Consider the following 26,390-nt stretch of genomic DNA (forward strand, 5'->3'; position numbering starts at 1 on the left):
ATTTCTGGCCTAGAGGCTCACAAGGCATCCCTCCCCTATCTAGCACGTGTGTGCTTTGAAAGGGGTGTTGGGGACTTGTCATCTGCTAGTTATGGGGGCAGTATGCATTCTGGTCTTCTTGCTGGTCTGGGGACTTTGATAATCAGGAGGAGCCCCCAGGTGAGCAGTTATCACAGAGATTACCACTGAAGCCAGGATGCAGGGGCATTGGGGGTGAGGGAGTGTGTGAGGAGGCGAGGGATCCTATCCCCCTGCCATCCAGCTGCAGGCGCCAGGGCTGGCAGGAGTGGAGTCTGGGCATAGTCTGATTCCAGCTCAGAGGGTGGGACCTCAGATATTTAAGCCAAACGCCCCACTCTTCACCACCTTCACCCAGGTAGTCCCTGAATCTTGCTGATTCTTCCATTCTTCCTTAGTGACTCGGCTGCTTCACCTCCTCCTCTTCTGCACCCCAACTGCTGACACACCATTTCCAGCTGCTGTTATTTCTCACCTAGACGACTGCAATCACCTCTTAAGTGCTGTTTCTACCTCCAGGCTCTTGCTCACTCCAAACCCCTAGGGTTCTCACCTGAAAGTGCTGCGCTGATTACACTCAGCCTCCATGCTCCCCTCGCTCCCCTGCTGTGTTTCATGCTTCAGCCCCGTGCGCTTCTCCCACCCCACCTGCCTTTCTAGGTGACGCCTGCAGACATGGAGAGCTGGCTGTGAGGATGCCTGATGCCAGGCTGAGGACTTGGGATATTATATACAATTAGAAACCAAGGAAAGATCTTAATTAAACAAGAGTGCTATTCCCCCCTAAGAAGGTAATTCCAGCAGCTTGTAGAAGAGGCCGGTGCCTTCCATAGAGTTGGGGTACTCAGACTCTTGGCTTATTTCACTGGTTTGTGGCATGCACATCTGGGCTCCCTCTATCCTGCCCCACTGGGAGCGGGGCCTGGGGCTCACTTGTGTGCAGTGCCTGGCACAGAGAGTCTGGCACACCAGAGATGTTGGGTAAAAAGTTGCTGGATTTATTAGCAGATGATACTCATTCATGGAAAGCAGGCGAGCTGGGTTCTCCTTGAGCCTCTCAGGAAGCACCCTGGAGCAGATCCCTTCTCCTGAGTTCCCGGAGAGGTACTCACCCATCAGACAGGATGCCCTCCGCGATCTCACACACCAAGACGAAGAGCAGCATAAAGGTCAGGATCCAGCGCAGGTTGTGCCCAGGGAAGTGGAGCCACGTGCTGTGGTGGATGTGTACCTTGGAGCTCTGACTGCCCCATCCTGCAAGGAGAGACAGGAAGGTCGGGAAGCCTGGTGAACAGGGAGGAAGGTGTATGAACTCCAGGAAGGTGCTTAGGCATTGGGTCCATGGTGGGGGCGAGGAGCGTACCCTTTCCTACACCTGTGCATGAGATGCCAGAGTCTGGCATACACCAACTAAGTGTTCAAGCATGAAGCCTGGACCTGCCCAGGCCCACTCATGCAGGTGCCCATTTTAAATTCTGATCTCTTGTGTGATAAGTTATCACATAAATAAACCATTTGGTTGAGAACAGAAGTGTAGATGCTGGTATAATGTTTGATACACCAATGAGCATATGCTGCATATGCTTCCTTCTTGTTTCTGTTTGTTTTTTGTTAACAGCTAGCAACTCTTTGCTTCTGCAGCATCCTGCTCTTTTTAATTTTGTTACAATATTTTCTTTCTTCCCAAAAGCTGTATATGAATTTTAAGATTTGCTTTTTTTCTTAGAGTGAATTAACACCTTTGGGGGAGACAGGGGACACCCTATGAGTAGACAGAGCTTAGCCAGCTTGGGAAATTCAAGGTCTTGAAGAGGGATGAAGGGGACCCTGTGAAAAGGCACGCAGATTGTCAGGGCAGTGGCGCCCAACTTTGCAGAGAGCTTTCAAGCAGGGGCGCTGGGGGCCTCTGGCGTCCAAAGTCAGGGGCTGCTGGGCACGGTGCCTGAGAAGTTGCGCTCCGAAGACGCGCACCCATGTGGGGTCGGAGGGAAGGGGATCCAAATCCCTAGCTCTCACCCCTTCTCTCCCAGGCCGAGTGGGACCCTGCGACGGTCAGAGACTGCACAGGGGTTTGTAGGGCCTCCATGCCCGCCTCTGGGGCGCAGGCTGCACTCCTGGGCCCTGCTGCGGCTGAGAGGGAGGGTGCCTTGGGGGAGGGGTGACCTGACTCGGCGCAGACCAAGTCTCTCCCGACCTTTTCAGTGTGTACAGAAACCTCTCCTTTTCCTTTCCCCATCTCAGCTCCGGCCCTGAGGTAGCATAACTTGGGGGTCTCCTCGGGCAGGAGCGTCCGCCGTGTTCGACGCAGGTTCAGGGGCACCCCGGGGAGTGAGGGGATGCGCAGGTGTGCGAGTGCGGGGACCCGGGGTAGTGTACAGAGCAGGGGATCCCGGGAGGGGGACGAGCGGCGGTCGCGGGGCGCAAGGGGACGCCGAACGGCGCGCGGCGCTTCCTCCTCCTCCTCCCTCGCCGCCTCTGCCCTCCCCTCCTCCGCTGCTCCCGCCCGCGCTCACCGATGAAGAGGATGGGGAAGGTGATGAAGAGCAGGAAGACGTGCGGCACCACGTTGAGCGCATCCACGAAGCAACCGTTGTTGAGGACGCCCTGGTCCACCCGGTAGGCGGCCGAGTGGTTCTCGCTGCCGCAGAAGGCCAGGGGCATGGCGGCGCGGGGCGGACACGGGCTGGGCTGCGGCTGGCTCCACGCGCCTCCGCGCCTCTGTCCCCGGCTGCTCAGCTGCCGGCCCGGCCGTCAGGCCCCCGCCCCCCACCCTGCGGGCCCCGCCCCGCCGGTTCTCCGGCTCCCCGCAACCTTGTCCTGCTCCACTGTCTGCGGGGCCCGGGGGGCGGCCGGGAGCCCGACTGACCGGGCCACGCTGGGTCCCCGTTCCAGCTGTGACGGCCCGCGCGCCAGATGTGCTCGGGGACGCTTTGTGAGCGCCCCGCTGCGCGCGTGCGCTTGGAAAGAGGGGGAAGGCAGGCCGGGTGAGTGGGCACGCTCATATCTGGGTGGAAGGGTTGGGGGTGCAGAAGAGAGGAGAAGGGCCCACGTGGGTCTGGAGTGGGAGCGTTCGGGGTCTCGAGTGTGAGCCCACTGCCTGGGGTCTGAGATGTGGGCTCACCTGGGCCGGGCGTCATTAGATGTAGTTAGATTCGAGGGTCCTGGTGGGGGCAGAGTGGAGCAAGTCCCCACCCCACAAGGACAAGAAAAGCAGTGAAGAACATTACCTTGGGCCGGGGGTTGGATGGCGGTGCTTGGAATATTTTCAACAGTGGTCCTAGACGTGGAGCGCTCATAGGCACTTTACACAAACGGTTTTTCCCAACACTTTTGCTAAGTGCAAGTTGTAATTTCTCCCCTCCCCCTTTTTTTCTGATGAGAAAACAGGTTCAGAGAGGTAACATGTCTGACCCAAGATTTCACTGCCAACAAGTGGGGAAGCATAATTTGAACCCAGCTCTTCAGATCCTCACCGCCCCTTCCCATCTTCCTAAGGCATCCACCTAATACATTGAAACCTCCCAGCGCCTGGCAGGTGAATGGGTAGAATGGATCCTGGCCCAAGGCTGGCAAAGAGGCCATTGGTGGAGTTGTGTCCAGCAAAAGCAAATGGAGACAGTCAGGAAGGATGGAGAGAGAGAATAGTCACCCTAGACTGTACTTAATCTGATCCAGACAGGTTTAAGGAGTTCAAGGACCTGGTGAAATGTAGACAATTTTATGCACTCCCACAGTTTTTGGAGAGATTCTCACAGGTGCATGGCCAATAAAGTTTATAGCTTATGAAGAAAGAAGAGCAAATGGGGTTTTAAATGAGCTTTTAGAAGAATTTCCTGAGTTAGGGGTATGGAGCATAAATGCCTGTGTTCTCAGGAGGGACTACGGGGACACCAAGAGAAACTCTTTTCAGCCCTTTTCCCTCTGAGCTCCTCTGAATCTGTTCTGAGGTTGCTTTGAGGCTCAGAGCCTTTTCAGGATGTGGTCAGGCAAGGTCTCAGCTCTGCCTCAGGCCCTGGAAGTCACTGGGGCGGAATAAGGCAGGTGGTTTGTGTGAACAGCTTGGGAGGGCAGGTGCTCAGGGTCCTAAAGCCTCAGACTTTCAGGGAATCTTGCTGAAGCTGAAAGATGTTTCCAGCCAACATAGTGACAATTTGGTGGCAGCATATGTTTAGCACTAGCGGCAGGAGCCCATTAATCTAGGTGAATGCAGGCTCTGAAAAAGCAATTGCTGAGTCCATGTAGCCAAGTGAAAAAACTTGTGAGATAATTTTCGGGGAAAAGGAGGAAACAAATCGTGTTTACTGTGATTATTAAATATTAAATGTGGATGTTTGAAAGCAAGCCTGCAGGGGAAGCTCAGACTTGTAAGTGGCTATTGCTTTAGGGTGGTGGGCAGTTATATGTTACCTACCATTGCTGTGCTTGTGATTATTATTACCATTTTCTTTCTGTAAAAACGAGACAACTGAGGTTCAGAGTGATGAGCTGGTCCCCTAACAAGATTTTTTAATCCAAGTTTTCTCGAACTCTCTGCAATGTTGCCATTTTATTTTTGTAGTTACAATTTCAGTTTTTCACACTTTCAGCAATGCTATTTTTCCTTTTAGTATAACAATATGCATATTTTTAGGTAAGTCCCCAACATCCACCACCACTAGTTGTGTGTTTGACAAGTCACCATTCTGTGCTTCAATTTCCTCTTTTATAAGTGGAGAAGATAGTAATACCAGCCCCAGAGGATTATAATGAGATCACAGGTTTAAATATGCTCTGTAAGCCAGGAAGATGGTTCAACCAGCTACTTCATCCCCTGGAACCCCCTAATCATTGAAGGTTATCTAGTGATTCTCCCCTTCCTTAGCACTAAGCACACAGTGCCTGGCACAACCCACACACTTGCCTTTTTCAGGTCATTTGAAATAAACAAAAAGCCAGGTCCAATCCAAGCATAAAGGACTATTAAAGGACCCTCAGCTGGGACTCAGAGTGTTAGGTCTGGAGGCTGGAGTGGAGCACTGTGTTGGTCATCTCTAGCACAAACCCACTGTGTGACTGTGGGTAAATTTCGCCTTTTCTTACACCTAGCTTTACAGGGAAGATACCCGGCTCACTGCTGGCTGTGTGGCTGCAGTTATTTGAAAGTGTGGAGTCAGATGCACATAGGGCATGAAAGGACTTCAGTATCATGCACTGTGATCTTGGAAACAACCCAAATGCTCATCAGTAGGGGGTTGGTTAAAAACAAACAAACATGGCATTATTCATACAGGGGAATACTGTGAGGAAAGTATAGAGAATAAAGTAGAGTTATATATACAGGCATGGAAAGATACCCAAGGCATCGATGTGGAGCAACCTATGCTGCAGGAAACCCTTTATTTCTACAACAGAAATAGACACGGAGCCACAAACGTCTCCACCGGGAGGCGCGGGTCTCACGTTTTCCCACCTCCAGCGTTGCCTCCTAGCCTCTGATGAGGCGTGCAGTGAGGAGCGCAGGTTCAAGGATCTTGCTCAGAGCAGGGGTATTCATTCCTCTTTGGGAATTCCCAGCCTTCCTCCCTGCAGGATGGAAAACCTGGCATGGATTTATGGAACCTGGATTCTCCCCCACGCACTGGCCCAGTGGGTGGGTGTGGCCTAATGCAGGGTCCCTCCCCTCTGTCAGGCAAGGGCATGGTGCAGAGCTTCACAAAAGTCTCCCAGCTCTGATGTTCAAGCTTTAGTGCCCTGTCTCTATCTCGCTGATCAGGTGTGTCATTGATCATGGCAGGGAAAGTCATCAGGACGATAAAGATGACACGATGAAGTGGGGCGATATTTCAAGGAATTATGGAACACTGTGCAACAAATACAGAGAATGATGTAGGGCCATCTGTACTGACTTAGAAAGATATCTCCTCCTCCTAGCCTCCATCCCTCTTTCAGGCAAATGATTGAAGCTGTGGCCAGGTGGAAAGCTGACAATTGCTGTTTCAAAGCCTGTGTCCATGGGGTGGGGAGAGATTTAGAAGACTGTAAAATCATTAAAAGAGAGGATTGAGTTACAGACAAAATGTCATGGCTGGAACTAGAAGGGAAAAGTCATTTCCCCTTTCATTTCCATCCTGTCCTATGTCAGGAGGAAGGAAGAGGAGAGAGAAGGTATTGAGAGCAGGAGCCTGTGCCCAGCCTCCGCCTATCTGCTCTACGTGTGTGTGTGTGGGGGGGGGGGACGGGGGGGGAGATAGTCACTCAACAAGCAAAAGGCTGTACATTGTGCCAAAAAACCCACACATGGGCTATTTTGAAGAAAGGTGTCTTTACCCCAAGGCAGGGCCACCAGACTGACAGAGGCAAGGGACCCTCAGCCATACTTGCATGGGTGACAAAGTGCACCTTTCCAGTATCTTGGTGCCACATAACTGGGGAGGTGGGGAAAGAACTCCAAGAAAGCCCAGTGTCAATGTTTTCTGCCAGCTTGGTGGAATGGGGTCTTGAAATAGAAATTAAATCAAGTTCTTGTTCCTGTTCATTTAAGTTTTGGTCCAAGATCATCCTGACTACAGTGACATTATTTGGAAGGCGATTCGATTCCATGCATGACACGTGTGCTCTACACTCTTGAGGCCACTTGAGGTCGAACTCAGCCTCCCATTGCGTCCCCAAAAGATCCAGTTCCCCAGTACATCAATTAAAAATGGAGGCTTTGCCCTGGCTGGTTTGGCTCAGTGGTTAGAGCATTGGCCCGAGGACCAATAAGTTACAGATTCGATTCCGGTCAAGGGCACCTACCTCGGTTGCAGTACGTCCTGAGCACTGATCGGGTTGTGCGGAGGCAACCAGTTGATGTGTCCCTCTCACATCGATGTTTCTCTGTCTCTCCTTCTCTCTCCCTCCCTCCCACTCTATCTGAAGATAAATAGAAAAATACCCTTGGGTAAGGATCAAAAAAAAAAAAAAAAAAAAATGGAGCCTTTGCTGAACTCTTCAAAGGAAGGTGGAAGGTTGTAATTTTCACACTTCACAGCAGAAACTTAGTAAAATCCCCCCATTTTCTACCCCTAACAGTCTTCTCCCTCGTGTGTTATCATGTATCTCCTTTTCCTTTCTTCCATACAGCAGCCTCTTTTTAAAAACATTCCCCTATTCCCCAGAGCAACACAGCATTTGCATCCAGTGTCACACCCACTCAGGGTTTCTCCAGCACACCTGTTTCCCTTCCCAGCCCCTGACCATCCTCAAACCTGCTCTCTTCCTGGGTGATAAACGGGGCAGCGGGGAGAGAATAAGATGTTCCTATCTTTTGTTTCACCAACATTTGTTGAATGTTTAGTATGTGCCACACACTTCCCCTGTTTTAAACTTCAGAGTAACTCTGTTTAGCAATTACTATTTTCAGAGACAGCTGAAGCTCAGAGGAGTTAATCTTCTCCCAAGCTCATACAGCTGGGACTTGGTACAGAAAGGATTCAAAGCCATTTGAGCCTGGCTCCAAAGTCTGTGCTGTTGCCCACTTCCCAAAGGGATGTTGGGCATACTGAGGATGTTTCTGCCTGAGACCGTCTCCTGAGGGAGGAGTGCAGGCTCCAAAGAGCAGACCTTTGGGGAAGCCTGCATATCTGTGCATCTTGCCTTTTCTCTGTGTTAGAAACCAAAGGAAAGTTTAGTCCTGGCATCGGTCACTGGCATCAGTCAGGAGGCCAGATGGGAGCACTTGAGTGAGGGGGCTCTGTGGGCTGGGGCCTCGCCCTGTGGGTAAAGCAGCCACACAAATGACCCCGTGGTGATTGCTTTGGGGAGAACCCCCTTCAGCGACAGAGGGAAATGACTGCATACGAGCTACACAGGAACAGTTCATGATCTGGCCCAGCGCTGTGGGATCCCGTTAGGTATGCTGACCCACCCCTCTGCCCGCCTGGGGCCACACTCCAGCAGAACCTCCATCTGGGCTCAGTCGAAGCAGATGCCTCTCTCTGGCACAGCCTGGCTGTGGACAGCTGCCTCAGCTGCCAGGGCTGGGAGGGCTCTGCTAGAGCTGGGGCTGAGGCCAGGGAAGATGGGGTGCTGCTGAACAGCCTGCCTTTCCCAGTTCATCCCCCCAGTTCCTGTTCCCTGAGCAGAGGCTGGCTGGACCCAAACTCTATGCTGGGGAACTTAGATCCCAGGACTACCCGAGCAGCCATGACCGTGGGCAAGTCAATCTTCCTGATCCTCTACTATAAACAAGGAAGAAGGATCCCTCCTTCATGGATCGTGTGTGAGAAAGCCTGCCACACGGTAGACCTCATGTCCATTTTCAGATCATCTGAGGGCTTCTTGCTTGCAATCCTAAGACATTTATTGATTTCTGACCAGTTTTATTGAGCTATAATTGACATATAACATTGTGTAAGTTTAAGACACACAACGTAATGTTTTGACATATGTGTATATTGGGAAATGATAACCACAATAAGTTTAGTTACATCTCACCTATTTACAATTTTTTTCTTGTGATGAGAACTTTTAGGATCTACTATCCTAGTAACTTTCAAATATACAATAAAATATTGTTAACTATAGTCACTATGCTGAACATAACATCCCCAGAACTTATTTATCTTATAACTGAAAGTTTACACCTTTGACCCCCTTTACTCGTCCCTCCCTCCCTCCCCGCCCCGCCTCTGGCAACACCAATCTCCTCTGTTTCTATGACTTCAATGTTTTTAGATTCTGTATATGAGACTATATGGCATCTGTCCTCCTCTGTCTGACTTATTTCACTTAGCATTGTGTCCATGTTGTCACAAGTGGCAGGATTTCCTTCCTTTTGTGGCTGAATGATATTCCATTTCGCACCACGTTTTCCTTATCCATTCATGCATCCATGGACACTTAGGTTGTTTTCATATCTTGACTATTGTAAATAATGCTGTAACACTTACTAATTTTTAATCATTAATTGAGCTCCTACCTAAAACTTAAGTGGTCAAGAACGAAGTGCCAAGCCCTTTATTGCATTCTGGTTGATTGTCATCTCCCTTTAAGGCAGGTGGCATAAGGCAGAGAGGAAAACTCACTGCCCAAGGTCCCCCAGCAAAGCAAACTGCAGAGCCTGGGAGCCTCCTGCTGAGAAATGGGGTGGGTAGGGTAGGGGTGGGGAAAATGAGGGAGGCAGAAAGGGGAGTGGGAGCAAGGTGGGTGACCGTGTCTGGAAGTGGTGTCTGCAGAGCAACCCATGTCCTTGCTTAGACTTGCTGCGTGAGTGTGTGCCTATATGTAACGTATATAGCTGACTTCCTCGTGTGCTGGTGAAAACTCAGTGCATACATGGAGATGTGGGGCAGCCTGGGACTGTGATTCTGCCGGGGAGGAGTGAGGGAGACTCTTCCCTTTGGTGCTTGGGCAAAGAAAGACTTCTCCACTCAGGCCAGCTGAGACCTGGAAGGGAGGGAGGGAGAGTTGGGGGTGAGAGAGCGACATTGAGAGACTCACAGCCACTATCTAACATTTACTTGCTTGAAGGAAACATTGCTGAAGTACTTCCCTCATGCCCATGTACAGTCAAAATCTGTTTTTAGCTAAAACAAATATAATAAACATTCAAATTGGTAATTACATTCCTTTTTAAGCTTTTGAATAGCTAGTGTGCTCTTCAGAAGATAATCATTTAATGATGTGGGCAGTCTCGGCCTTGGGCAAAGGACAGAGCTTGGAGACGTTTTGTCAAGAAGAGTGAGCCTGGTGGTTTGGAGAAATCATCACCATTTGCACTGGGATTAGTGAAACTGGTCCAGCTTCCCATGGAGAGGGTGGGGGTGGGGCAGGAGGATGTTGAGGTGTTGCTTGCTCCCCTAATTGGGAGAAATAACCCAGCTCAGCCAAAGGGTGCCCAGATCAGTAACAGAGGCAATTAGTCAATCAATGAGGAAGCATTTATTGGGGATGTGCTATGTGCCAGCTGCGTTCCCCTGAAACCTTGCAGCATGAGTATTACTGTGTTCTTAGGAAATTGAGGGCCAGAGAGGCTAAGGGACTTGCCCTAGGTTACACAGCCAGAGACATAGCCTAGGTTGAAACCCAGGTTCAGCAGGGACTGGAACCTGTGTGCTTCCTATACCACTGGTTCTCAAAGTGTGGTTTGGGGACCAGCAGCATCACCTGAGAAGTTGAACAAATGCAACTTCTCTGGCCTGCCCCAGACCTACCAACCCTGAAACTCTGGAGGTAGAGTTCAGACATCTAGTTTACCAAGTCTTCCAGGTGATTCCAATGCATGCAAAGTTTGAGAATGACTGCTCTCTACCACATCCTCTCCTGGTAAGGAACAACAACAGGTTGTTCCTGCTCTCTGGGGCTTACAGTCTGGTTGGGAAAACAAGATAAATACATTTATATATATAAAAAAAAATGGTGACTGGACTATGAGAGGTAGCTTGTTGGGCGCTTTAGGAGAAAAGGTGTTTTCAAGGGATGGCCCAGCCTGTCCAGGTGAAGAAGGGGGAAGACTGCATGGCTGAGAGGGAGATCAGTGTGTAAAGGCAGAAGAAGGAAGCTAAAATAAGACTTTCCAGATGCAGTGAGTGAGCCATGAGTCTTGCTGGGATGGGGCGCACTGAGGAGTCATGGAAGATATGGGTGGTGGGGGCTGGACTGCTTGTGCTCTGGCATTTCTAAGGAACTGCCTCCACAGTTGGTGGCTGTTCACTTGACAACCCGCATTTAGGGAGCACCTGTTGTGTGTGTGCCCTGCACTAGGCGATGGAAGCTAAAAACAGGCTCCCTCACCCACTGACTACCTGCTTCTCAGCTTTCAGCACTGGGCTCATATGTCACTTCCTGGGTGAAGCCTTCCCTGACCCTCCCACAAGATAGTCTCTGGCTTGGGTCCCCCAGCATTTGGTATAGGCCTTGTCACTGGTCTTAGCACCCAGTATGGCGATGAGTCATTTGCGAGTCTGTCTGTCCCACTGGACTGAGAGCTGCCTGAGGTTTGAGATTGTCTTATGTATCTTTGGTTCTGGCACAGAGTAGGTTCTCAATTTCAGTAAGTATTTGTTAAATGAATGACTGAGAGGACAAATGAACAAATGAATCCATCAGTGATGAAGCACACAGAAATAGCAGCTGTGTGCTTGCTCAGCTAAGTGAAAAATTGATGTCTCTAAATTGGATTCAGCTTTCTCATTGACTTACATTATCTAGTCGAGGTACATTTTCTTGGTCTGTTCTTGACAGATTCTTCTTCATTTGTTGGCATAGCTTTACTGAGCACATACTATGTGTGGGCACCTTATTAAGTATTGGAGAACCAGTGGTGAATACAAGGCCTACACCGAAGGAGCTCTCTGTTTAATTTTTGGGGAGTTCCCAATACCTCACTATTAAGGTTTTTGTTTTATTTTTTAATTCTTTTTCTTTATTGATTTTAGAGAGAGAGGAAGGGAAACAGAGAGAGATAGAAACATCAATGAGAGAGAACATCTACTGGCGGCCTCCTGCATGCCCCGCACTGGGGATTGGGCCCACAACCTGGGCACGTGCCCTGACTAGGAATCGAACCAGTGACCTCTTGGTGCATGGGTCGATGCTCAACCAGTGAGCCACTCCAGCCGGGTTGTTTTTGTTTTAATTGTCAACATTTTATGAGAGTGGGTTTAAACTCTTTGGGGTTAAATACAATAAAAAGTTGGGCTCACTTCTCCAATAGTTTCCTGGGATTTGTACACCCTCCCTAAATGCATCTGTGGACCCTGAGTCAGGAACTGCAGTCCTGAGGTGGCTGCCAGGTGTCTGTTGGTCCGCGCTGAGGGTTTGGAGCCCCATCAGGCAGAATTTTGCTCTGTGACCTGTCAAGTGGGAATGAGGCCTGAACTGCAAAATCTGAGCCAGCTCAATCATTTCAGGATCATCTGTGACAGATGAAGAGTCCATGGCCAGAGTGGCTAGCGGTGTGGCATCTAGTCTTCCTCTGAGGTGGCAGCCTTCATTACTTGCCTGCGATGCTTGCTGAGAACCTCCATTGTCTGCCCATCTGTCAACAGCACAGGGACTGTGGGGAAATAACACTTGCTTGGATTTCTCAGGGCTCCTATAAAAAGCCCTGGCCTCCTGAGACTTGGAAAGTATATATCTCATGTACTATGAGAATTAGACCTGTAGCTGTTTGTCTAGATAAGTGCTCTGGTCCTAAAGGAGAATCAAACATATCCAGCAACACCACGTGTGGGCACCTGCCCAAATCGCTGAAAGCAGAATCTCAAAGAGGTATTCGTACACCCATGTTCACAGCAGCGTTGTTCCCAATAGCCAAAGGTGGAAGCCATCCAAGTGTTCACTGACAGATGAATGTATAAATAAAATATGGTCCTTACATACAATGAATATTATTCAGCCTTAAAAAGGAAGAAAATTCTAACACGTGCTACCACATGGATGAACCTTGAGGATATTACACTAAGGAAATTAAGCCAGTCACAAAAAGACAAATACTGTATGATTCCATTTCTATGAGGTACTTAGGATTGTCAAAATTATAGAGCCGGAAAGTGGAATGGCAGTTGCCTGGGGCTGGGGGAGGGGGAGGGGGAATTGGTGTTCAGTGGGCGCAGAGTTTCAGTTCTGCATGATAGAGAGTTCTGGAGATGGATGGTGGTGATGGTGGCCCAATACTGTGAATGTATTGACTACCACTGAACGATGCACTGAAAATGATGAAGATGGTAAATTTTATGTTATATGTATTTTCCCACAATTAAAAAAAAATGATAATAAAACTTCTCTTATCTCTCCAAGAAGGCCGAAGTGTTATAGCCAGGACCAGGTTCCTAGGTTAAGCCCCTAAGGTGCCATGAAGACTAGAGCTGTAGCTCCCTAGGTGCGTACATTCCCGAAGTTTAGGGTGAGAATCCGCAATCCTTTCCATCCCTTCTCAAAGCAGCAGAGGGTGTTTTCCCTCTCTCTCTCTCTCTTTCTCTTCTCCCTGGACGTGAGGAAGACACTGTCTTTCTCCTGTATGTAAATGGAGAAACGTCATGTTTTCCATCCCTTGCCTGTGCAGTATCTCACCATTCATGTAGATTTTCCATCTGGTTTTCATGGCATCATCCCCGGGGAAAGGTTTGGGACAATTGAGAGGGGGAGGGGAACGAACATGCTTATTTAATGTAAGGTAATTGATAAGAACTCTGTCTTTATTCTAGAATACCTTGTGTGCACTTCAGGATAAAATTAATAAAGATGAATATTAAAACTCAACCTGGATACGTGTGTGCACATAAGCATTCAGCTGGTTGCCTCTTGGGGGAGCAAGTGCTCCCTAGAAAGGGAAGGTGCATAGAGGACCTTCTGCAGTTAACAATGGAGGGGGAGACAGCTCCCCAGGTGCTGAGTTGTAGGTGTGGGGGCACAGAGGCAGGTGAAGAACAGCCCCTGGCTGCAGAGCTCATCTTTGGGAAGCTCCATCCTGAGGGGCAAAATGGGCTCCAAGCTGCTCTTTCTACAGCACTTATCCCAGGTTTTTATTTATTTTTTATTTTTTTATTATCCTCACCCGAGGATATTTTTCCATTTTTTGTTCAGGTAGAGTGGGAGAGAGAGAGAGGAACACAGAGAGAGAGAGAGAGAGAGAGAGAGAGAGAGAGAGAGAGAGAGAGAGAGAAAGAGAGAGAGAAAGAGGTGAAAGGAACACATCGAGTGGCTGCCACCTGCACGACCAACCAGGGCCAGGGACAAACAGGGCCAGGGCAACCGAGGTACATGCCCTTAGCGGGAACCGAACCCCGGTCTCTCCGGACCGCAGGTCAACACTCTAACCGCTGAGCCAAACTGCAAACTGGCCAGGGCTTATCCCAGGTTTTTAAAAAAGTAACATTCACTTGAGACCCAAGATTGTTTCTAAACACTTTATCTATATTTCTTTAGATTCTCACTGTTCTGTGGAGTAGGTAGTACTTAACACCCTCTTTTATAGTTGGGGAAACAGAGATAGAGATTACGTAGTGTCCAGGTCAGATTTTAGTTCTTTTCAGAATATTTGGGGAGCAAGTGTATCTCAGCCCCGAGAGTTCTGTGGTCATAGCAGACCCCTCATTTTCCCATTTCTTGTCCCCAAGTGGTGGCCAAGCAGCTGGCTCTGCCAGCTGGGACTTGGTGAGGGTTCCACACACCAAGGGAGTTAACCCCTTGCCTCCTGAGCCCCAGGTTTCTCCCAGAGTAGGGCACAGGGACAGGAAGAGGGAAGAACAGAAGGAAAGGAGTGAGGGAAGGAGCTACTGGGGACTGAGGTCCTTAGTGGACCCTGCTTTGTGCCTGCCAAGATCTACTTCCCTTTCCTCTGTAACAGCATCCCAATTTTCCTTTTTGGAACCCACCCTTTCCCCTTACTCAGTCCATGGGGGCCTGGTGCGGCAACATGGGTAAATGTGTGACTCAGGCCTGGCCAATTGGAGAAGGCCTCACCCCCAAGTCAAGCTAATCAGGGTAAATCCTCAGGATTTACCAGCTCTTATGATAGAGATGTGCTTTTCCCCTGAGGTTGCACTGCCCGGTAGAATATGTTCTGAGTGCTGGCGGGCCATCTTGGCATCACAGGGGAAGAGCCCATATGAGAATGAAGCCCACCAGAGGTGGGTAGAGCCAAGAGAAGGTGTGATGAATAATTTTATGTATCAACTTGTCTAGGCCACGCTACCCAGTGATTTGGTCAAACGTATCTGGGTGTTTCTGTGAAGACATTTATTTATTTATTTATTTATTTATTTATTTATTTATTTATTTAGTGGTACGTGCCCCTAGCGGGAGCTGAACCCAGGACTCTGTGGTCCGCAGGCTGACGTTCAACCGCTGAGCCGAACCGGCCAGGGCTCTGTAAAGACATTTTTAAAGATGAAATTAACATTTAAATTAGTAGATTTTGAGTAAAGATTATCCTCTGTAATGTGGATGGGTTTTATCCAATTAGTTGAAGAACTTCATATAAGACTGATCTCTTTGAGCAAGAGGGAATTCTGCCTCCAGACCTGGGCTGCAGTACTAGCTCTTCCCGGGTCTCCAACCTGCTCACCCGCCCTGCAGACTTTGGACTTGCCAAGCCCGCAATTGTGTGAGCCAATTCCTTAAAATCTCTCTTCTCCTCCCCCATCCTTTCTCTCCTGTCTAACCCTCTCCGACAGTTACAGATGGCCAGAACAAGACATTCCTGATGTCTTGTTTTACTACTGGGATCTAGCCAGACCTGACAGCAAATACCCTTGGATTTCCACAAAAGTGGTCATCTTGAATTGGGTTTCTGTCACTAACAACCCAAAGGGTCCATCCTAGGCAGGAGCAGAGCTCACGTGACTGAGCTCTCATTCCACACCAGGCCCAGTGTTCCCAGTCTACGAGTGACCTGGGCCTTGAAGGATGCACAGAAGTCCACTTGGGCGTGAGGAGGACAGGGTAGAGTGAACACGAATATGGGCAAAGACACACACACAAGTGTCAGGGGCCAAGTGACAGGACTCTATACCAGGCTGAGGAGTTTGGACATTGTCCGGAGGACAGCATGGGAGGTATTGAAGAGTTTTAAGGAGAGCAGGTGTCGGCGGCTTCATTCTGCAGTGGAAAGGATCCGTGAAGCAGAGAGAAACAGGTACAGAGAGGAGTTATTGTATGGCCGGAGTTTTCCCTGGTGCTCCTGAAATCATATTCTGTACACCACTTCACAGTGGTTACTGATGTGAACGCTCAGAGCCACCCTGCCTGGGTCTACATCTGGCTTTTCCACTTGCTATCTATTTAACTCAGGTATGTTACTTAAGTCTTGGTGCCTCAGTTGCCTTAGAAGGTAGCATATTGTCTACCTCCTAGTAATGTCTTATAATGATTACATGTCACTCCATGGTTAGGGCTCAGCACAGGGCTCAGCACATAGTAAACACCTAGTAGTTAGTAACAATCTGACTCTTGCCAAGGTCAGTGGGTGGGCTCCTGGGCTGAAACACTCAGGCCCCAGGAGGACAGCTGTGGCAGGGCCTCTGGCCCTCTGCCCTCTCCCTGCGCCAGCCCCCACCTGCCTTTCCCAGGGTGCTGTGCCTGCGTCCTCCAGTTCTCAGAGTGTGCCCAGCCTGGGCCCCAGGGACCTGGGAGTGGCCGTTGCAGGGACAGGAAGGGAAAGGGGCTTTCAGCTCTGAAAACGGATTTGCATCCAAATCTCAGCCTTGAGAATTAGGTTGGAACTGGGTAAAAACCAGCTTCCTAGCCCTGCACAGGGCCAAAAGGGGAACCTCTGAAACTCGGAGCTATACGCCCAGCCCTTGCACCCCAACTTCCAGACGCAGAGGTTAGAGGCTCAAGGCCAGCTCCCAGACCTGGGGACCAGCTGTGGGAAGCAAGTTCAGTGAGATAAATAAACTGCTAAAAGTTCCAAGTCAAAGGGCACCTTGAATTCCCAGCCTTTTTCAGTGTTGTTTCCACAGTAAATTAGAAATTGTAGCTCTACCACCAAGTTAGGGGGACTAACTTGGACAAGTCACCCCTTCCTTGGCCTCAATTTTCCTGAACATCCAAGGATGAGAATTCAATTCAAAGTAGGGCTCCTCTGTGGGCCAGATATGACCGGTTGTTAGTGGCTCCCTGATTGGCTGGTTAGAGAGAGCTCTGGGACTAATGTAGTGATGTCTGCCATGTGCGTGGGAGCCAGTGGGTGGTGCGTTGGTAGTCCTTTTCCTGGATGGGTTTTAGTCCTGAATACTCAGTCTTGGCACCGAAGTGGATTCCCAGGTCTGGCCCAGCGCCCCTAGTGGACTCTCGCCTTAGCAGTGCCCTCATGGCCCCACGGGAGGTCAGGAACTGCTTTAGGCCCCACCGCTATCTTACCACTCATTTCTGGACTGTTCCACTTCTTACCTGGTATTGCCAATGTCTGCTGGGGAGAGCTGTGTACTTTGGGTTCAACATGGGACAACTTTCCAACACATGAGGATTGATTTCCTTGATGATGGTGAAGAGGGAGTCAGGCCTCATAGAAAAGGAAGCTGAAGCCCAGTGCAGCCCCCACACTCTGCCAGCCCTAGGCGACCTCATGGCTCAGTACTTATGTCACCCATGTCCCAGCCTTCCCTATTCCCTCTTCCCACTCTGCCCAGTGGCACACCTTCCCTGCCCTCTTCTCCAACCAGGGCTCAATGTCCTCTTCATTGTCTCACTCATCACTACAGACAAGCACTGATAAACTCATTCACTCTGAGGTGCCAAGAACTAAGAATAGCTGGAGATAAACTTCAAATGGTGAGATTCCAGGCATCAACAAGCAGGAGGCCTCCAGCAGCAGTACTTGTGCGTCATGTGAAGTAACTAGAGGTACTAACCATTGCTGAACAGCAGAGTATTAGTTGTTCTTCAGCTGTGGGGAGAATTGTTCCGCCACAGGTCTGGAACCCGAGACATTCCAATGAGGGCTGCCCTGCCCCATACAGGATGTCAGGATAAAAGTTATGGTCTGTGGAGCCAGAGTGCCTGGGCTTCAAATGCCAGCTCCTCTACTTTCTCATGTGACCTAGCGAAAGTCACTCACCTCTTTGTACCTCAGTCTTCTCTGAATAAAATGGGGTTGGTGATGCTAGGAGTACCCACCGTGTAGAGCTGTTGAGGGGAACAGATGAGCTTAGTGCTTAGAACAGTATCTGGCATGTAGTCAATGCTATCGAAGTGTTGGCTGTTATCATGACACTCCTTGGGGGGTCATGCACCTTGAGATGGCAGACACCGGGGTCCAGCCCAGCCCTAGCAAGCACACATTAGGTGGCAGCAGATATGAGCATCCTCCATTTACCTTCATTTTGGAATTATCTCCAGAGCCAAGTTAGGAGTTGGACAAGAAAACACAGAGAATTCCTCAGCATGGTTGCTGTCTCTGGGAGCCAGTTATTTGGAGGTCATTGTGGCTTTGATTCTGCTGAGATCAGAAAGTCCAGCCAAGTCCCTTTCTTTCTCTGCCCCTCCCACTGACCATGACTTGCTGCCCACAGTCCCTACTGCCTCAGCAGCCATGTTGGGTGGGGTGTGACCCCACCCCTTACCCACAGCTGATTGGACCTGGGAATGATCCCTGACCCCAGGGCTGTCCACTCAGGTGAGTTGGCCCAACCAGATTCTTCCTTGGGAATCTGGGATGGAGAAATGGAAGCTGAGCCAGGCGGTGGTGATAGAGCTACAGCTGAAAGGTCACCTAGAGTTAGGCAGATGATTATATGGCTATGTTCAGGCTGAGCCCCGGGGATGCAGAGGGAGCTGGCGGCAGAGACGAGAGGCCTAAACAGAGAGCACTGCTTCTCTGAGACTCTGGAAATCAGAACCACTTTCCACTTCCAATTCTCAGGAGGCCTGGAGACACCCTGTCTCCCTGACTGGGGTTTCCAGGAAATACCTACACTGACAGGACCCCACTCTCTTTCCTGGAGCTAGCCAGAGAGCCTCCCTCTGCCCTGTGCCAGGAGGGCTGCAACATATCCCCTGGCAGCCCTTTGGCCCCAGCCCTTGCCTCCTTCCATGAGTTTCTGCTGGATGTAATTTCATGGATGGAGGGGGCCCCTGCACCTCCCTCACTCACACCCTGTCTTGATGACAGAGGAAGCAACTGTAGCCATGCCTTCCCTGAGGCAAACTAGGCACCCCACACCTTGAGGCGACCATCTGGGGCTCCTGCCTTCAGCTATGCTTTCTGGAATTGAGCGAAGTCCCCCCTCACAGGCTTCATTTCCTGCCATCTTTCTGCTGAGAAGACATTGGCCCAGCTCTGCCCAGCTCTGCCCAGCTCCGCCCAGCTCCGCCCAGCTCCGCCCAGCTCCGCCCAGCTCCTGCTGCCCCAGACTCGGCTCCAAGCCAGCCCTTGGCCGTTGGCTCGTGCCCTTCATGACAGACCCCACTCCCAGCACTGGGCTCTGTTCCTCACTCTTGACTATGAGCCACAGCCTTATGGTGTTTTATCTGACAGTCTTGCATCGGCTGCCCACATCCACACTCTCTCCCATCAGCTGGAAAAGAAATCTGTTTATTTTATAGATAATTTCGGAGTAAGGTTTGTGGCAGCAATGACAGCAGGAGCGAGAGGGCTGGAGAGAGAGACCTAAGAGTCAGGTCCTACTAGATTTCAAGGGAGGAGTCTCCCAGGGCTGGGAGAGACCAAATTCACAGGGCTAGAGAGAAGACACGAGAGTCTGGTCCCAGGGCCCTTTTCGGAACAGCTGGCTGCTCTCTCCTTTGACATCGGCCTTCAGAGGGATGGAGCTCTCCCACAGGGCTGGTAGGAGGCTGATGCCTCTGGGTGCTGACTGTGGGTTTCCAGGGTGCCTGCAGGCTGGTGTCTCTCAAGGCTGGTTCTGGGCTTTGTTCAGAAGGGGGGTCCAGAGCTCACTGGCTTCTAGGGGTGAATTTGGTTTCTCCTTCTGGACTTCAGAAGAAGGTCCTGTGGGGAAGAGGAAACAGACCAGGAGGGTGCAGGCCTTGTGGGTGCACACCCAGCCCAGGGAAGGGCCTGCGACAGGGAGGACCCCCAGGGCAAAAGGCCTGCCAGGCTCTGGCAGCCCCTCTTGGTGCAGCCCCAGCAGCTAGCCACAGCCACAGCACACAGGAGGTCAGGAAGAAGGCAGAGCAGACACCTGGGATGAGGAAGCGGGGGACCCGAAGGCAGAGAGGCTGGGGTCCCTCACAAAGAGCAGAGGACAAGTGACAGAAAACAGAGGGCCCCTGATGCCAGCCCAGAAGGCACGCATAGCAGGCCAACAGTCTTGGGAGCATGAGGCCCTTATGTTTTGAGAAACTTGTAACAGAAAAGTCGTAAGTCCAGGCTTGGGTCTGCCCTCGATGCTGTCAGCTGTGGGCTTTAGACCACATCAAACACCAGTTTACAGCCACCTGCCAGCTCTGCCCATGGCACAGCCCATCACAGGGTGGGAAACATCCCAAAGCTGGGCTCTACCATGTCCCACAGATAAGAATCTGTTGCCGAGAGAGACAGAAGGCACAGAGGACAGTTTGGTCTGAGCAGGGCTCAGGCCATGAGAGGTCACAACAGGACATGAACAACCCCAATGGCCAACCCTAGTTCTTTGGACCAGCCTTAATTGCCTCTTAATCGCTCTGGCTCTGCCAAGCACGGGGCACTGGAACAGGCCCCAGGCAGTGCCCCCAGGGAAGGGGAAACCCAGGCTGTGCTCTCTTTGGCTCTCCCAACCCATCGAGCCTGGCTTGCAGGACTGTCTGTGCCCAGAGAGAATGGTGCTCACTGCTCCATCCTGCTCATTTGGGGTTCTGCGTGGGACCCATGGCAGGACCCAAGGGCTGTGGTAAGTCAGGATGCCCAGTCCCAAGCATGCTACAAAGTGGGCTCTGCTCAGCTCCCCTGAGTGGAAAGGCCTTTGAGTCCAACAGAATCCCAGTGTGGCCAACAGCAGGCCTGGGTGGCACTTCAGGGATGGCGCCTCGTGCACCCCTCCAGACACCAGTCCAAAGAACCTGCCGACGGCATGGGCAGCAGACGGCCACTGCACGCAGCGTGGACAGACGGGGCCTGCAGCCCGCCTGCCTATTCACCGTGGGGGGCTGCCAGGCTCCAGCTGCAGGAAGAACCCGTGTCTAAGCACGGGAGCACGGTCTTCAAGGAGCTTTCGGACCGGCTGGGAGCTTTCGGCTGCAGAAGAGGGAAGAGAAGGGCTACATACGCAGAGCGGAGCAAGAAACACAAAACAGGGCTCAGTTATTCCCAGGCAGAGCTCCACCGGACCTCTCCCTTCACCTAGGCCCTGGGTTCCAGAATTAGTTGCTATAAGACCTTGATTTCTCCAGGGCACGCACAGAACTCAGCCTCTGCAGGGCAGAGGAGCAAGCAGGTACAGCCACAACGGGCAAGCAGCGGGGTAGGGGGGTGATGTGATAAGATGAGGATGGGTGTTGGACACCAGAGAGGCAGAGAGGGACAGACAGAGATAAAATGGATGTGGAGCTTCAGAGCTGGGGATAGAGAGAAGCAAGCAAAAGAGAGGGTAAGAAAGAAGAGGGAAGGTGATGAAGGATGAAGGGGAAAGAGAGGGGCAGATGGGAGAGAGATATTGACAGGAAGGATGGGGGAGAAGGAGAGAAGGGAAGGAGTAGAGAGAGAGAGAGATAGGGAGATGGGGAGAAGGAGATAGAGACTCACTCTGGTACAGAGATAGGAATAAAACAGAGAAACAGACATATAGGGAATCGCAGAGAAAGATGGAGACTGGGCCAAGGCTCTTTGGAGACCCTGAAAGTGGGGCCCAGCCTGTGGGTCTGGCAGCTTAAAGGCTCAGCAAGAAGGAAAGCAGTTACCTATCAGGGAGACCTTCCAGAGAATAAAAGCCAGAAATCTTTAAATGAGCTGATGATGGTGCAAGGGATGAAGTTCTGAGTAGGGAATCAGAAGTCCCGAGGCTTTGTACCAACTTCATTGTTTACTTGGTCTGAGCCCGTAACCTCTCTGGGCCTTAGTTTTCCATATGTAAAGAAGAGCTAGGACAAGATAGTCTTGGAGTCGGCTCTGACATGCTTGAGGACAGTGACTTAGTTCTAGGCTTTCTCTGGCCTGGGTGCTTTCTAGGAACAATTAGTACTAGAAGCTGTGTGCTTAGGCACTTTCTTCAGCCTGGGTGGAGGCTGGGAGTGGGCTGGCAGAAGGTACAAGATTCTGGAGGAGGAGGACAGAGGAGGCAGTGGGCCAGAATCCCGCACACACTTACAGCTCATCATCGTAGTCCTTCGGGGGACACACAGCCACCACAAGGTCGATCCAGTCCTACGGGGAGAAGGTATGTGACTCTGGGGTACGCTCAGGTATTGACGGCATTCTGCCCCTTCGTTCCCATTCCTGGGCTCCATCGCCCAGGATCAGCTGGCTAGGACCTCCTTCCCATGGGCTGGAGGACCTTGTGGAGGGATGGGCCTCACCGTGCAGTCCCATGGTCTTGGGAAGCTTCTAGTCTCTGAGGCTTCAAACCACAGAGGCCAGCATTGCCAGGCCCTTGAATGACAGTTCCCAAATGCTGATCTGTGGACCTGGGCCAGGCAGCAACCTCGGGATCATGGTGGGTAAAACTCTAGACTCATAAGCTTGGCCCCTGGAAATCTGGGGTAGGTCCTGGGAAACAGTAATTTTAACAAGGTCCCTGGATCATTCTCATACACAGCCAATAAGGGAATTTCAGGCCTAGCTTTCTGATGCTAACACATGAATGCCCTCAATGGATCACTGCCATCCTTGGCTTATCCATCATTGTCCATACTTGGGTGTATCCAATAAAAGGTATGTGAACGATCACTGGGCCCCTCTACCATGCAATAGCTCCTAATATATTGAACTGAAATCTCTTCCCAGGACCTCCCTCCATCCAATCCAGTTCTGCTCTCAAGAACCACAAAGAATGCTTCTGCTCCCTCTACCCTAATGCAGCCCTTCAGACAATCACAGACAGTCATCATGTTACCCGTAAGTCTTCTCTTCTCCACATCCCTTCATGTGGGTCCCAGTCCCATCTGGTCAGCTTCCTCGGCACTGAACTTAATACCTCAGGCTCGGCTGCCTGCACACAGTTGCACAGGTTGTGCATTGCACAACATGAGCGGGCGCCATTCACACTGTAGTCGGTGGGAGGGCACCCCCTCGAGTTGTGCAGTGCACAGCCTGGGAGAGCTTATGCGGTGGCCCTGACCCAGGTGGGTGTCTATGAACACAGAGCAGACTACCATCAGCCCCTCCTCCATTCTGGGCCCTCTACTTCTGTTAATACGTTCTAATAGTCCAGGCACTCTTGATTCCTGATCAGTGTGCACTTAGAGAAGACCTTTAAGTCTTTTCTTGGGTGGGTTGCCACAGGGGGTTTTCTGGAACCTGTATTTGTGTCACCTGCTTCTTGAATTTAAGATCAGGAACTGACATGTATTTTTCTCAGTCCCACATTATCAGATTGAGACCATCGGCTGGATGGAGTATGTGGGTGTCACCCAAGAGTTGCCCAGACCCTGGATACCTGCCCTGGATGGGGAACCCCAGCTGTAAGGCCTGGCTGCAGAAGCCTGGGTTTGAGGCAAGCAGGCAAGGGAGGGAGGCAGGGAGGAGGTCCACTCTTACCCCCTGATTCCAGGCCTTCTGCAGGGCAGCCTCAGCCTCAGCCAGGGTGTAGTCCGTCACGATTTTGCCATTGATGGCCATGATCTCGTCTCCTTTCACAATACCGCCTGTGGGAAGATGAGGCTGATCGGCAACTGGGCTGTGTAACAGGTCCCTGGCCTGGCTTGACTAGGGATCACTGTAGAGCTGTAGAAGGAGCTTGACTCCTGGATTTGGGACGCTCACTTGGGCTCCGAAAGCACGTGGGGAAACAAGCACCAGGTTATTCAAAGGGCGCTTCCTCCCCACACTATCCACACACTCTCACCCTGCTCAGTAGAGTAGGGACATCCGTGATGAATCTTTGTCACCCCAGCTTTTCTATGGGCCTCTGCTATTTCAGAGGGAGGCAGCCTGCAATCCCAGTGAGGTGACTGGAAACCCGAGCTAGTTCTGCAAGCCATCGATCTCTGTGCTCCAGCCCGGCCGGTCTGCTTCGGGTCCCTGCATGTGAACTTTCCTGACCCACATGCTGCTCCACCCAAAACATTGTCCCCTCTCTTCCTTCTCATCTACATCTAAGATGAAATGTCTCCTCCTCAAAGAGGTCTTCTCTCATCCCCAGTCACTCTAAAGTAGATCTCTCTTTTTATTCGTTCACAGTATCCTGGTCTTTTCCTGCATAGCACCGTTCTCAGTTTTAATCATCTATTTGTTGACGGATGGTCTCTTCCACAGGCAGTCAGCTCCACGAGGGCAGGAATTATCTTTTTGCCTCAACATCCCCAGCACAAAATAGGAATTCAATAGATATGTTTTCTGAATACATGAGTGATGCTGAAGGTGTTCCTGGATAAGACGACCTGTGATCTAATAAATCTGGGAAAGGCTGAGTTATAAGCTAAACAGTTATTCACTGCAGGACTGGTCAGAACACTGAATATGCTAATAGGTAAGTGGCTCTCTAAGAAGTGGACATCTTCAACTTCAGAACCTCCCCCCACCCCCGAACCAGTCCTGGTGTTCACAGAACATTCCCTGGCTTTGCTGAGACAGATCACCCGGAAGAAGCCCGTGGGCACGAAGGCCCGTGGGAATGTGGTGTGTATTACTGAGGGAGGCGGCTGTGCTGGCTTGGAACGCGTGCTCCCATGGAATCTTTCGTCAGCTGCTTGTACGTCCAAAGCAGTGTGGGACCAAACTACACAGCGGTTTCCTGTGTAAAACGGGCCTGGGGAGAGGTGACTTTCACTTTTTCATTTTGTACAAACCCAAGATGGAGCCTAGGGGGCAATAAGGCACTGGTTGGGCTGGGCTCTGTGCGGTGGGGGAGGGCCCAGGAGAAGCCATCCATCCATCCTGGTCCTCCTTCCCTGCTAGACAGGGCGGACAGGTGGTCTCCTCTGGCTGAGCATCAACCTACTTCTCAGTTGAATCAGAAATAAGACAGAGGAGGAGGGTGTGGGCAGGGCAGGCAGTGGTGGGTCAAGGCAGCTCCCTGGCTGAGCAGCCCCCCCCCTCCTATAGCTGAAATGGAGGTTCAGAGTGTGGCATGTGGGGCCTGAGGTCACCAAGGCCGTGGCTTGCAGAATCAGACTTGCCTTAGTGCCCCACAGAAGCTTGGCTACTGGCGACCAGGTGGCTCCCATCATACCACTCCTGCCTCAGGCCCTCACCCACCCTCCCTCTGCCACCTCGGGCTCAGGGTGAGCCTGACTCCCTGCCCAGGAGGGATCTGATCGAAGGATTCCTGCTCTGGCCCAGAAAGGCCAGGGGCCTGGGGTCCTCCTTTGAGGACATCTGTGCCTTTACAAAAGACTTGGGAGTACTAAAAAGCCTCCCGAACTTGAAGTAAGCAATCACTAATGGTGTAGTTTCAAATGCTGTCTGATAGGCGAATGGGTTGATGGTTTGAGGCAACAGTCTGTGCCTGGGGTCCCCTAAGGCTTCACTCGTCAGCTGAAGGTGTTTTTGTTGGTGAGGGGAAAAGGCAAAGCAGCGGGCAGAGGTGGCACTGCACAGTGACACAAAATGACCAGGGGCTTGGTTTCCAGTCCTGCCCCCACTGCTCACTGGCTAGGGGTTCCCGAACAAGCACTGACCTTCCTGCGCCTCACTTTCCTAAGCTGTCAAATGAGAATTACAGTGCTTACTGTCGGGGTGTTGGAAGGACCGAGTGAGTCAGACACAGGGTAATGCGCCAGGTCCTCGGAACAGCACCTGACACATGGTTAGTTCTTATCGCTATTAAAAGGGCAGGTAAGATTTCGCTAGTTTGTCGCCTGCTTTTATATGTGCTGCCCCCTTTCTGGAAAGCTCTTTCCCACCTTCACAGGGGTTATATTGACTTATCTTTTAAGGCTCAGCACAGGCATCTCCTTTCTAGGAGCCTTCCCAGCATCCCCTTTCCCGTGGTGGGTTAGGGGCCCGAGTTCCCACAGCTTCCCTCTGCCCCCTTCGTCCTTTCTCAGCCCTGGGAGACCACACTGTGATGGTTTTCACCACTAGATGGGGAGCCCCTGAGGGGCAGGGTGGTACCTGCTGTGGGTTACACAGGGTGAGAACCTGTGGGTACACAGCCAGGCAGACCCTGGCACCACTGTCTGCCCACAGGCAACATGTGGGGCGGGGTGGATGGGTGAACTGGAGGGGCATTCTAGAGCAGCTGTCAACGCACTCCAAGTCGGCAGCTGGTGGCTTTCCTGCAGAGCCCTGTATAACCATCACACCATCCCCAGACTGGGACCGGCTGGTCCCCACTCACCATGCCGCTCAGCAGCTCCCCCCTCGTAAACAGCCGAAACGACCACCTTGCCGATCGGGGAGTCCACGCCGCCTTCCAAGGCCAGGTCTAAGGATCCCTCCTGGTTACAGGAAAACAGGCCTTAGGGAGCCAAGCACACAGCAGCCTGTGGGCACCTGGGCAATGAGCCTCTCAGCAGGGGCACACAGATGACAGGAGAAGCCATGGGGCAACGGCAGGGCCATAAGGGAGGAAATGAGGCATGGACGCCATGCAGGGGCGTGGGGTCCCACCACAAAAGGGGGCACCCTCAGTGGTGAAAGAAGGATAGAGGGGATCTAGGGGGTCACCCAGGAGTCTCTTGAGAGTAGGAAAAGCAGGGGACCAAGATGGGAGGGGCAGGGGCAGAGAAGGGGACGGCTCCCCGACTTCCATGTGCCCAGGTACCTTCTTAATGCGCAGGAGCCGGACATCCTTCCCTATGATCTGCTCTGGGGTGAACTAGAGGGAAAGACGGGGGCAGCTTGAGTCTGCCTGAAGGATGAGGGTGCGGCAGGG

The 26,390-nt window shown here is 51.4% G+C and overlaps 2 protein-coding genes across 8 annotated transcripts in view; both read right to left on the reverse strand.

Moving 5' to 3' along the window:
• The window catches only part of ABCC8 (ATP binding cassette subfamily C member 8), a 78,860-nt gene extending 76,128 nt beyond the window's left edge, over positions 1-2,732 (reverse strand). For all 5 annotated transcript variants that reach the window (XM_036258151.1, XM_036258150.1, XM_036258148.1 and 2 more), the window contains exons 1-2: positions 2,532-2,732; positions 1,131-1,272 (exon numbers count right to left, since the gene is read on the reverse strand). In XM_036258151.1, the coding sequence (XP_036114044.1) occupies positions 1,131-1,272; positions 2,532-2,679 (290 nt within the window). In that variant the 5' untranslated portion in view covers positions 2,680-2,732. The remainder of the gene's footprint in view (positions 1-1,130; positions 1,273-2,531) is intronic.
• A 16,554-nt stretch (positions 2,733-19,286) lies between these two features.
• The window catches only part of USH1C (USH1 protein network component harmonin), a 46,448-nt gene continuing 39,344 nt past the window's right edge, over positions 19,287-26,390 (reverse strand). The window contains exons 22-28 of one of the 3 annotated variants that reach the window (XM_036258347.1): positions 26,280-26,333; positions 25,854-25,953; positions 23,111-23,217; positions 22,639-22,641; positions 21,723-21,778; positions 20,574-20,676; positions 19,287-19,435 (exon numbers count right to left, since the gene is read on the reverse strand). In XM_036258347.1, coding sequence (XP_036114240.1) covers positions 19,385-19,435; positions 20,574-20,676; positions 21,723-21,778; positions 22,639-22,641; positions 23,111-23,217; positions 25,854-25,953; positions 26,280-26,333 — 474 coding nt within the window. In that variant the 3' untranslated portion in view covers positions 19,287-19,384. The remainder of the gene's footprint in view (positions 19,436-20,573; positions 20,677-21,722; positions 21,779-22,638; positions 22,642-23,110; positions 23,218-25,853; positions 25,954-26,279; positions 26,334-26,390) is intronic. The other 2 variants (XM_036258348.1, XM_036258349.1) reach the window with 2 other exon arrangements.

The sequence above is a fragment of the Molossus molossus genome, unplaced genomic scaffold, assembly GCF_014108415.1.
Source record: "Molossus molossus isolate mMolMol1 unplaced genomic scaffold, mMolMol1.p scaffold_m16_p_13, whole genome shotgun sequence".
In the NCBI taxonomy this organism is placed as follows: domain Eukaryota; kingdom Metazoa; phylum Chordata; class Mammalia; order Chiroptera; family Molossidae; genus Molossus; species Molossus molossus.